General features: G+C 44.7%; 1 protein-coding gene across 3 annotated transcripts in view; it reads left to right on the forward strand.

Annotated features, from left to right (window-relative positions):
* Positions 1-13,108, forward strand: part of ctnnd2a (catenin (cadherin-associated protein), delta 2a) — a 302,677-nt gene that overhangs the window by 222,689 nt on the left and 66,880 nt on the right. For all 3 annotated transcript variants that reach the window (XM_053488242.1, XM_053488240.1, XM_053488241.1), the window contains exon 11: positions 8,256-8,439. In XM_053488242.1, the coding sequence (XP_053344217.1) occupies positions 8,256-8,439 (184 nt within the window). The remainder of the gene's footprint in view (positions 1-8,255; positions 8,440-13,108) is intronic.

The following is a 13,108-nucleotide window of genomic DNA, read 5'->3' on the forward strand; positions in this document are numbered from 1 at the left end:
ACTTCGAGAAGCGATCTACTACGGTCATAATGCAGGTGTTGCCATCGGACAGAGGCAGGCCAGTGACAAAGTCGACGGGGATGTGTGACCAAGGACGGCGGGGGATCGGTAGGGGTCTGAGAAGACCGGCAGTTGGTTGGTTGTGAACCTTAGCTCGGGCGCAGATGTCGCAGGCTGCCACGAACCTGGAGACGTCCCTTCCTAGCGTGGGCCACCAGAATCGCTGTTGGGTAACGACACGGGTCCGGGCGGCCCCTGGGTGGCAAGACAGACGGGAACCATGGGCCCATTCCAACACCTGAGAACGTAGACCGACGGGGACGAAGAGGCGATTCGGGGGAACATTGCTTGGGCCGGGCTCCAGGGTCAGAGCCTGCTGGACCTTGGTCTCGATGTCGAATCTTAAGGCTGCGATGAGACAGGAGGGAGGTAAAATGGTGTCGCGTGGAATGGGGTCCTTAGGAGAGGGAAACTGGCGTGATAGGGCATCTGGCTTAACGTTCTTAAAGCCTGGTCGATAGGAAAGAACAAAGTTAAAACGTAAAAAGAATAACGACCATCGAGCTTGACGTGCGTTGAGTCTCTTGGCGGAATGAAGGTACTCGAGGTTCCTATGGTCTGTCCATACCAAAAATGGGAGCTCAGTTCCCTCTAGCCAATGTCTCCATTCCTTCAGAGCCAGCTTGATGGCCAAGAGTTCTCTGTCTCCCACGTCGTAATTCCTCTCAGCTGGGGATAGGCGACGGGAGTAGTATGCGCAAGGGTGCATTTTATTATCCTGGGCGGACCTCTGGGAGAGAATGCCACCAACCCCGGTGTTGGAGGCGTCGACCTCCACCACGAACTGGCGAGAAGGGTCGGGGATAATGAGGATGGGAGCAGAGGTAAATCTCATCTTGAGCTCGGCGAAAGCCTTCTCCGCCTCCGTGTTCCAACCGAAACGGGTCTTCGTGGAGGTTAGGGAGGTGAGTGGGGCGACGACAGAGCTATAACCCCGGATGAAGCGGCGGTAGAAGTTGGCGAAGCCCAGAAACCGTTGTAGGTCTTGTCGTGAGGTCGGAGTGGGCCAATTGGAGACTGCCTGGACCTTGGCTGGCTCCATCTTGATCCTGGAAGGGGAAATGACAAAGCCCAAGAAGGTGGTGGAGGGTGTGTGAAACTCTCACTTCTCTGCTTTGACGTAGAGGTGGTTTTCCAAGAGCCTTTGTAGGACTTGACGGACATGACGTCGATGTTCCTCCAGGTCATGGGAGAAAATTAAAATGTCGTCTAAGTAGACAAACACGAAGACATTAAGAAAGTCGCGCAGGACGTCGTTAACGAGGGATTGGAAGACGGCAGGGGCGTTGGTCAGGCCGAAGGGAACGACCAAATATTCGTAATGTCCTGTGGGTGTGTTAAAGGCCGTCTTCCATTCGTCCCCCTCCCTGATACGGACCAGGTGATAAACGTTCCGTAGATCAAGCTTGGTAAGGATGCCGGCCCCCTGGAGAAGTTCAAAGGCGGTGGTCATGAGAGGAAGTGGGTAGCGGTTCTTAACGGTGATCTCGTTGAGACCCCTATAATCGATACAGGGGCGTAGGGACCCATCTTTCTTCTTCACAAAGAAAAATCCTGCCCCTGCTGGAGAGGAGGACGGGCGGATGATTCCAGCGGCGAGGGCTTCAGTGATGTATGTGTCCATGACTCCTCTCTCTTGGTGGGTTAGGGAGTATAAGCGACCCTTCGGAGGTGATGATCCTGGGAAAAGGTCGATGGGGCAGTCATACGGTCGATGTGGTGGAAGCGACATGGCCCGGGTCTTGCTAAAGACCTGCTTGAGATCATGATAATCAGAGGGGACTTTGGAGATATCCAGGGTCTCCTCAGGTTTGACTGGGGTGGGGAGTGCGTGATGCGCGGAACGAAGGCATAAAGTGGCACAGGAGGGGCTCCAACCCGTAATGACCAGCCTGGTCCAGTCTATCTGGGGGCCATGGAGAGTTAACCAGGGGAGGCCCAGGACCAGGGCGGCATGAGATTTTCTTATGACGAAGAGACAGATTTCCTCAGAATGATTTCCTGATGACCTCAGAGTAAGCGGAAGCGTTCTCTCCGTGATGGACGGGAGGGAGCTCCCATCTAGAGCCTGGACTGCCAGAGAAGTGCTTAGGGGTGTGCAGGGAATCCTGAGAGCCTTGACTGCAGCAGCGCTGATCAGGTTCCGGTCGGAGCCGGAGTCCACGAGACCCTGAATGGAGTGAGCTTGGCCGTTCACGATTAGCGTTACAGACAGCAGGGGGCGATGTTCTGGGAGTCTGTTGGAAGGAGCGCCCTCTAGGGCTCCCAGTCTGACTAGAGGGCGTTTCCTTTTACCGGGCAGTCTCTAAGAACGTGATCGGAACTACCGCAGTAGAAACAGGCTCCTTCCAGGCGGCGGCGGCGTCTCTCCTGTTCGGAGATGCGGGTTCTGCCCAGCTGTATGGGCTCCTCCTGGTCGCTCTGAGATGGGGGAGAGAATGGGCGAGGTGCTCTGGGTGAAGGTGATCTCCTAGCAGGGGGGAGACCTCCGGGTAGGGCGTCAGGAACGAAGACGTGAGTCAATCCTCCCCGCAAGATCCATAAGTTCGTGAAGGTCTGAGGGAAGTTCACGGGCGACTAGTTTGTCCTTGAGTGCCTCTGACAACCCTTCCAGGAAGACGTCCGCTAGGGCTCTGTTGTTCCATCCACTCGAGGCGGCTAGTGTCCTAAACTCAATAGCGTAGTCGTACGCAGAGCGTGATCCTTGGCGAAGGCGCAGTAGTCTGGTCCCGGCCTCCCTGCCGACGTGAGAGCGGTCAAAGACCCTCCTCATCTTTCCTGAAAAGCTCTCAAAGCTCTCACAGCATGAATAGCGGGCGTCCCAGAGGGCCGTACTCCACTCCCGGGCTCTTCCGGTGAGGAGCGTGATCACGTAGGCCACCCGGGACCTTTCTGAAGAGAAGGTGGAGGCTTGTAGTTCAAAGATCAGTGAACATTGAGACAAGAACGATCTGCAGGTTCCCGGTTCCCCTCCGTAGGTGGAAGGGGCTGGTAGGCGTGGCTCGCGTGGGGGCTCTGAGGTTACGACCTGAGCTGTGGGCGTCTGGAGATGCTGCACGCGGGCTGTGACATCAGCTAGCGTCTGCCTGGTGGTGACGAGCTCCTCCTGGTGTTTTCCAAGGAGCGCGCCTTGACTCTCCAGTGCCTGTCTCATTCTGTCCAGTCCTGCTGGATCCATGATGGCTGGATTATTCTGTCAGGAGCGATGGCTTGGTGGAAGGATCCAGAAGCAGGTGCAGGAGCAGCACGCGAGTAGCTCTGGTCGAACACTGTAGGTGCGTGACTGAGTCAGCAGGTGCGCGCGCTCGGGGCCGTGAAATCCGTATGCGCGGAGTAAATGCAGGGGCGTGGCGGTGTGCCGTAGTCGGGAGAGCGTGAGCTTGGGTCTGAGCCGTGAAATCCGTCAGCGTAGCGTCAATGCCAAAACGTGAGGACAAGCCGTGGTCGAGAGAGAGCGAGCGTGGGTCTGAGCCGTGAAATCCGTCAGCGTAGCGTCGATGCCAAGACGTGAGACTAAGCTGTAGTCGAGAAACGAAAGTGAAAGTCCGAAGCCGTTAAATCCAAGAGCAGTACAAAATCAGAATCGTGAGACAAAAGGCGAAATCGAAAAGACAGGCGAGGTTGGCAACGTGAAACTACATGAACAAAAACGTGAGAAAACTGCGGCGAAACAACACACAATAATCCAGTGGCGAGGCAGCGCGCTGCGCTTCTTTATAAGCTGGGTGAAATCAGCGCCAGATGGGAAACCGGTGTGCCGGCGGGGCGTGCCGGCGGGGCGTGCCGGCGGGGCGGTCCGGGAGGAGCGATGACAGCGTGGGAAAGCATGACCACGTGATGAGAGCCTGACAGCGTGGGAAAGGAAATGTCAGATAAATGACACGGTCTTTGATCAGCGCGGAGCGCTGAGAGCGTGACAGGGTTCCTTGTTGAGCCTGTTCCCTCTGAAGTTTCTTCATATTTCTCTCTCAGGGAGTTTCTTCCTGCCAACATCTCTCTTGGCTTGGTCATTAGGGACCTACAGTAGGTTCGAGCACCAAGTTCAAGTCTAAGTTACATTTGTTGAGTTCTCAATTCCAAGTCTCAAGTCCAAATTTATGGCCCCAAGTTCATGTTTCTGTCCAGATTTGGATTCAGGATTTGCCCAGTCTTAGTTTACTTCCAAGTGAAGAAAGTAAAAGTCGATTTTTAGGATGGAGAAGTCTCCAGCCTAAGTCTCTCGCATGTGAACATTGAATATGAACTTGCCCCAAGTCTCAAGTCTTACTGTATGTCCATTTTTCATGAACTGATGACAGAGACATTTTGGACATTATTGCCCAGTCTTGTGAGATCATATCAGCTTCTTAAGTTGAAGTCTCAATATGTGAAGCTCAGGTCTTATAGCTAAAGTCTAAATCTCACAGGGCATTGAATATAACCTAAATACTGACGTGGGTAAAGACGTATAAAATCATGCACTGCAGGGCGACTCAAATTCCACACTGATACACAACATGATGAGTAACATTCAGTTTGTGAATTGGACTGTGTCACAGTATACAGATAGAATGATATAAATAATATAAACAGGCTTTGTATAAATCTCTTCCTGAACATGTTTATCATTGTGTGTAATTTGTTCAGCAGTCCATCAGGGCTTGGAGTAAGAATGTTTTACCTGGTTGTTTCTTTACAGACCAAAAAAAAAAAGAAAGAAAAAAAGAAATCATGGCTTCCCTGCTTGAAGTCATGCTGTGTGTTGTGTCTAATGTCCCTTATTCCCAAACTCATCACCAGCAACAGCATAAGAAACCCTCTTTCTACTGGCAACAGCAATCAAGCAGGGGCAATTTCCCAGCAAGTGGGATTAAAGTGTGTGCGTGCGCGTGTGTGTGTGTGTGAGAGAGAGAGAGAGAGAGAGAGAGCTGCCAAGGTCATCTTCATCAGCCCTACAGCCTCCTTGCCCTGGTCTCTATGACTCATATAAGAGTGGGAGCTTCAAGTGCAGAAGGAAAAGAGAGAGAGAGAGAGAGAGAGAGAGAGAGAGAGAGAGATTCAATGGTGCAAGAAAAAAATAATATTTGATAATTATCCCTTTGCCGATTGGAACAGCTGGTCAAGGTCCAGCTGTAACTTTACTTTTAATGTAAAAGAGGGGAAAAAATAAAAATCTTGATGTTAAATGTGACTAGAAATGGATAAAAAAATGTATAATGTACGTCACTGTGCTGTAAAAAGCACTTTTGTATAGAAGATTATTCATTTCAAGATAATAAGAGTAACCCAGATTCATTCCATTAGTCTATACCAGCAGCTTGACAGCGATATCAAGTCTTGTGTAGCCCTGAAAACTCTGAGCATTTTAGCTATAACTTGTTTTGCTGTTTTTGTAATAAACACACAGTAAACTGTGTATAGGGCTCGGGATTGTGCAGTATAGAGAGACGCATCCTTTTTTTTCCAGCACAAAATAGGCAACATGATAAACTGAATTTAATTTTATTTTAACCAACTATACAAATTTGTCTGAGCAAAAAAAATTAAATAAAAATTGGGCACACTCCATGCACACAGACCCCGAGGCAGGAACCCGGACCCTGAAGGTGCAAGGACATAGATATACAGTATACAGTATATGTACCTATATATATATATCTTCATTGATCTATGCACGGATCTGTTCCGGTTGGGTTTTAAGGTTAATAAAGAACAGAGTTGTTATAGCAGCTATAAACAGACCTCTCTCTCTCTTTCTCTCTCTTTCTCGAGAAATTTAAGAATAACAGCTTGTCATGTTACCGAGAAACCACAAAGAAGGTAAATCTTATCAAACTATTTAAAAAAGTTACAGCTTTACCTCCTAGTGTTACGAAGCGCTGAGACTGGAGACTCCTTCCTGTACATGATCAGCTCTGCTGACGTGCTGGTCCTCGTTCAGATTACACGGCAACTCTTGAACAAAGCGTGATATTATCCATTCATGAAGATTTTTTTGAAGTTCAGCATTTCTGCATTTGCTCGTTGTAGGTGGCGGCGTGTAGAGCGCAGCGCGGTGTGTGTTTCCTGCCCGCGGCGTTGCTCTTCCACACTCGATGAATCATTGATGGTGTTAGGTTTCATTTGACAGTGAATATCAGCGAGCGCCAATTTATTTCTCCTTTTTATAGCGTAACTTCTGACTTCATAGTGCACAGACGTTACAGTTAAAAAGCCAGACTTTCACATATCTCGCCTTGGGGAGGAGTGAAAATAACTCCTGTGTGTCTGTGATGGTGCAGCAACCCTGTTACCCTGATCACTTTCTTGGTTTCTTTTTGTGTGTTTTTTTTTTTTGATGAGTTCATGTTTTTTTTTTCTTTTTCCCAGAGCCTGCAGGAAAAATGCGCAGTAATTAGTGGGTTTGGAAGGTCGGCGTGTAGCTGGTGTCCAAATCAGCTGTGACTTTTCTCACCGGGCGGTGAGGCCTACGCACACCATCTCTAACAGGCCACAGAACACGGGATACAAAATATCTCTAGTAATCATCTCCCCATTGTGCCTGTTATTTATTTATTTCTTTTTAAAAAAAGGCAACAGTTTTTCACTGAATTTTTTATGCATTTCTTCTGTTCCATTTTGTTCCTCCCAACCTAAACACAAAAAAAAATGTTCCTCCTCGTTAGTTTAATTAAATCTTTTTCAAGGTGCAATTAATTTTGTCAATGTGGTTACTGGATAATTAGCTGAAACGGCTGAAACAGCTCAAGCGTCACCAGTTGCAAGCTTCCGAGAACTGTAATTCTTTTATAAATCCCACATCTTATTCTTAAATTCTTAAGTCTTAAGATGTTGGATTTATGAAAGTATTACAGTTCTCAGATCTGGCCCCTAAATGCTGATTGAAACAGGAGATTATATTTAATTGCTTTACTTTTTTCTCCCTTTTTATCCAGTAGTTATGTTTTCTATTCATTGGCAGCACAGTGGATTAGCAGTTAGAACTCACGCCTCCATGGTTGGGGGTTTAAATCTCAACAGTTTTGCATGTTCTCCACATGCTCCATGGGTTTTCCTCATGGTTCTCTGGTTTCTCTTTCTACAGTCCAAAAACATCACTGTAGGCTTTACTGGTGTTTCCTGCAGTGTATGATAGTGTGTGTGTGTATGTGTGTGTGTGTGTGTGGGGGGGGGAACTTTCTCAGAGATGGAAAGTGACTGAGCACATTTACTTTGTTACTGTATTAAAGTTGAGTTTTCATGTATCTCTACTTTACTTAAGTAATTTGATTAAAGGATATGATTAAAGGATATGTTTCATCTTTACTCCACTTTGTCCTACAACAAATCTGTACTTTCTACTTCACTACATTTCTACTGTATGTGAGTACATAACCACAGTGGTGTGGAGTATTCGAAGCTATAATTTATGCTTAATTGCCATATTTTGCCTTCCCTAATCATGTAGCATGTGTTGAGAGAGAAAGAGAAACTATTACTATTACTATGAAGTAAAGACTATTGTGCGCTAAAACAAGCAACGAGTGTTTTTGATACCAAAGTACATTTGAAAGTGAGTATTTTTGTACTTTATTTAAAGGACAAATGTAAATGATGGCCTTTTTAATTGAGTAATATTTTACCTAGTGTATCTCTGCTACTACTCAACCATAGGTTTTGTGCATACCTACCACTTAATAGGCTTATGGATGGATGGATGGATGGATGGATGGATGGATGGATGGATGGATGGATAAATGGATGGATGTTTACAGCCTTAATGAGGATCTGGTGTCTCTTCTGCAATAACCTGCTGCTCGTTTAACAGGAATAAATCTTGTTTTGTTTTGTTTTTTCCCTTCTAATTGTCTTTTTGACAGCGAATCTGCTGCTTAATGTCGGTTTTAAAAATATTTAAGGTCCTTATGACTTCCTTGTTAGCTTAATAAGCCTCGGAAGTTCAAGTCTACATCAATCAAACGTCAAACCACACACACACATCTCAGATCATCACTTTATATTTGTCTTAACAGCAAAACTTGCCTCAAACTCAAACATCATGTTCAATATTTATACAGACAAAAAGAGCAGACCTGGGGTTATCTACAGTAACTGTTACATCAGCCCGGGCATTTTGTGCTGAAAGTAAGAGCTACCGTTGGCACGATTGCACCATCTCCCCAAAGTTCCTGCGAGTTTGTCCCCATTCTGAGTCTGGATGTGTGTCTCTGTCCCAGGTGTGTTATGGAACCTCTCGTCATGCGACGCTCTGAAGATGCCCATCATCCAGGACGCTCTGGCTGTCCTGACCAACACTGTCATCATCCCTCTGTCCGCCAGGGACGTCTCGCCGCATCAGGAGGGACGCAAGCTGCAGATGCACACGTCACTCGTGCTGCGCAACGCCACCGGCTGCCTGAGGTCAGTCGCCCTGCATCGCAAACAACGTTATCTGTGGCTCTATATTGTGTACTGTATTCGTAGCTCGATAACTCAAAGTGGGCGTGATAATATTATTTACATTAGTCTGAATTCCTAGAAATATAGTTATTTAATAAAATAAATCTTTAACAAACAATACATTGTGATTGCGATGGCGATTATATGTTGGCTTTCTTTATGCCAATTTGTGATTATAAATAAGTTTATACATTTATGCATTAATTGTACACATTTTTTAATTATTGAGCAACAATTTCAAGAAGGAAATGTCGGCACGATGCCCACAAATTGTAGCAGAAATGATAAGTAGCCAGGGTTACCATGACAACAGGTCTGTAGCCACCTCCCAAACTACATACATGTAAATAGTAAGTATAATTTATTGTAATAGTAAAAAAAAAAAAAACAAGATGAATTTAGAGTTTATCATATAAACAACTATTAAAACTAATATTAAAGGTGACCTTTAATCCTAAATTCACTTTGTCATGTTTAGATATTTACATGGGTTTTCAGTGTGTGTGTGTGTGAACAAATTAAAATAAATGAATAAATAATATAAATAAATAAATAAATAAATAAAACATTACTTTTGTTGTGGTTTAAACAAACTGATTAAATTTTCCCGCATATTGTGACCTCATATAAGACGTACCCCTCTTCAGGCTTGAGACACTGAAACAGAGTGTTTGAAAAAGTATAGTCATGTTTAAAGTTAGAACACCCACTTCTTATTCTATGTTCTATGTTCATCATAATTACACAAAATCATAAACCATAATCATCTGATCATAGTGGGTCTTAGTATTAGGCAAATACAAACTCAGATGCACAACATAACACTTTTTACCGGTTATGAAGGCTTAAGGTTTATCCGAAATCCACAATAATCTCCTCTGAACAGTTGATATTGAGATGTAGATCTGCTACTTCTGCTCTGTAAAGCTTCATAACGGCTCTAATCTCACGTGCTGGTTGTTAATTGGTGATTTCTGAGGCTGGTGACTCTAAATGAACTTCTCAGTTTGGGTCTTGCTTTCCTGGGAAGATCTTCATGTTTCATCATCGATGGGTTTTGCAAATGCATTAGACACGATACTGTTCTTGTGAGAACTGTTCCAGAACAGCTGACCTTCATGTCCTTAAAATAACAAGTGACTGTGGACTGACCGTGATGTAATTTCTGGTGAATGGAGGCGTAAAACTGTTTGACATGTACAGGAGACGTCACGCTCAGTACAGTGATGAGACCCTTTCGGCAGTAAAAGATTTGAACAGTGCAAATGTTTTAAAGGAGCCTATGAATGACGATCCAGGCCGAGGTGACTCGGAGCTCTTGTGCAAGTCTGTGTGAACTGTACACACACTTATTCACCAGCACCACTCGAACGATGCAGGAACTGGGCTGGGAGTTATTGCCACGTCCCCCGTACAGTCCTGATAGGGAGTTTTTACTGTATTTTGAGAACTGTGTACTTACTCACAATTAAAAGTCCCGGTTTGACTTGAACGCTCCTCATACAGTATATGTGAGCACACATTCGATAACTTCAAAATAGCCGGTTGTGCAGATGAAAATTATTTAATTGTTTTTAAATACAAACTGTTTTTTTTTTTTTTTTATTAACAGAGTGCACCTCCAGGAACAGTTAGATTTTTAAGTGCATCCACAGAGCAGTGGGATTTATTCCCTCATGCCGATACGAGGAACTCGTGACTGCATGCGAGATTTTGACTTCAAACCGTCTCTGAAGCCTGACTGCGTGTTTATCGGTGCGACTGTGTGCTTTTATGCCTTTGAGCAGCTTTTAGACACGGTGTAACAGCATTTTCAGTCATCTGAGGACAGGCATCACTCCTACTTCTTCTTCTCTTCCTTCTTCTAGCAGTCTTGGCGTAGTTGCTCTCTAGAACTTGGTTCCAAGTAGCAGCCCTGCTATTAACATTAACGACAATGTTTGTGTTTCCCATCACAATGCAGATGTTCTTACACCGCCTCCAGAGGCTTGGTACATGATGAGTGCTGAGTGTGCTTCCCTTCGTACCCTGACACGCCCATGGCCATTTTTTTAACTATGCAACTTTACCAGGCCTTTAAGTGATCTCTGTTTAGGATGATCTTTGGTCCACATATCTTCAGTAAAGTTGAGATTCAGCGCTATCCTTTCAGGGTTTAATTTTGTGTTGAACAGCTTTTAATCCAATTCCATCCTTTCTTTGCTTAAACCAACAAGTAGACCTCGATAGCAGTTATCAGAAAGTTTGTTTTATGTTATAATTAAGAAGTCCTAACATAGTTGGATTGTAATGTCCCAGATTGTATGTTGTAATACATTTCTTTTATTTGGTTTGGAATGCAGCGGTACCTCGGCATACAAATTTAATTGTATTGTGAAACACATTGTCTCATAGGAAATGATGTAAATGCAGATAATCCGTTCCAGCCACCCAAAAATATTACCAATTCCTAACACTATAATCATATTTTTGCATATAAAAACAATATTGTCTTAGAAAAGACATGTACATGAAGTAAATTATGAAATAAATAGACAATAAACCTCACTTAACCCTAATTTATGATTCCTCTCGGCATGGGCTGCTTTAAAAACCAAACTGAAAGTGTCTCCCTTTTCTTCTTGCTACCGTCCTTGATAACAGTCTTGGGACCCATGGTGCTGTGTCTTTAAAAACCCGTGCACAAAATGCAAAAAAAACAATTAATATGGCTTTCCACTGACACAAACAAGTTTTGAAACCGTACGTGAAACATAGCCGGTGATCGGTTCGTTAGCTCGTTAGCTTGTATGTCGAAAAAGCTTCATATGCCGGGGCAAATTTCTTGCAATATTTTCTAACTTTTAATTATATTGTTTGGAATTTAGATATCAGAATATGGCGGCACGGTGGTGTCCTGGTTAGCACTGTTGCCTTGCACCTCCCGGGCCCCGGTCCGATTCCCGGCCAGGTTCGATTGCCGTCTCTGTGTGCATGAAGTTTTCATGTTCTCCCTGGGCTTAATCGGTTTCCTCCGGGTTTTCCGGTTTCCTTTTTTGTTCAAAGAGACAGATTAGATAAATTGTCCTCAGTGTGTGTACTGTATGTGTGTGTGCCCTGCGATGGATTGGCACCCTGTCCAGGATAAAGCGGTATATACGATGAGTGAGTGATATCAGAATATTTAAAAAAAAAAAAATTCACAGTAAAAAGGGCTTTTCTCTTAGGATTAAATTAGTCCCAAACTGTAAACTTTTATTAAAACTACACTTGTTATTTGAAAAATAATCAGATTCGCTCCAACTGACCAACCAGACTTAAGACTTTTCCCCAAACTGTTCTTACACTCTTACTGCATCCGCTTTCTCCAGAACAAACGGCAGCATTTTTATCTCATTTAATCTCGTCCTGACAGAACGGCGTGAGACTCAGAGAGACGGATGATGCTAAAGGTGGGAAAGATGGACCGTCTGGGTTTGGTTTTCACCCGGAGAAGCTGTTAGTACGTGTCAGATCATTACAGCATATGAAAAGCCGAAAAAATGAAGAATATAAAAGAAATAGAGGCCTGTCTTTTTTTTTTTTTATCTCACACCGAGCATGGAGAGTATGTGCTACACATGTATGATTTATACAGTATAATAATGCATAACGATCTCGCATAATATCCGCAGTGTTATGATTTATGCACGGGCTCCGTCGCTGGAAGTTGGGTGAAAAATAACTCAGAGGAAGCCATGGTTCTCCGGGGCTCAATATTACTCTTGATAAGGCCTTCGTTCTACCTCGTAACCATAGCAACTCTGCTAAACGAACGTCTACGGAGCTTATCGCACACCATTGTTTGCCTTCAGAAATTCTGCTGTGATTCACCAAAGTACTGAGAGTTCGTTCTTAGATGAGGGATTTTACAAATGCGTCTTCAATTTGCCTGTGTAAATGAGATCTATTTCACCTTTTCTTCTGGCTCTTTGCATGAGAAGAGCAATCTTGTCGATAGAGACATTTCCAAACACACACACACACACACACATATGCATGTGCAGACTCCTTTAGAAGAGTTTATTTTCTCTACACACAAAAGCCGTGCTGTAAATTGCCCTCTGGAGCGAGATGACGCATCGCCTTGTCTCCAAACACGAGCTCCTCCGAAGGTGCACTATGCGCAGGTAATTACTGGCGTCTTTGTGCAGTTGAAAAACAATCCTGTAACTCAAATGCAGGAGAAAAAAATTAAATTGTTGTGGCTTTGCAGATGATCGTCGATGACATGACGTGCAAAACATGTAGGCAGGAAGTCATTCAGGTCATGTGCGGATTCAGTGTTTATATACAACACTGGCTGCTAAAGGCAACTCTATCTCTGTAGCTGTATCTGCTTCAAATCATCTAGTCGCTTTTTTACAGTGGTCATTGTCGAAAAGCAGCTTTACAAAATCTAAATTAAATTAGGGGAAATGTGTATGAAATGTTAGAACCCAAATGATCAGATTGTCCCTGGTGAACAAGCCGAGAGCGATGGTGCTGAGGACAGAACTCCCTGAGACGTGCAGGAGGAAGGAACCTTGAGAGGAACCAGACTCAACAGGGTACCCATCCTCACCTGGGTGATAACAGGTAGCAGGGATTGATCTGCACTCATACTGTGTGT

This window comes from Clarias gariepinus, chromosome 26, assembly GCF_024256425.1.
Source record: "Clarias gariepinus isolate MV-2021 ecotype Netherlands chromosome 26, CGAR_prim_01v2, whole genome shotgun sequence".
Classification (NCBI taxonomy): Eukaryota; Metazoa; Chordata; class Actinopteri; order Siluriformes; family Clariidae; genus Clarias; species Clarias gariepinus.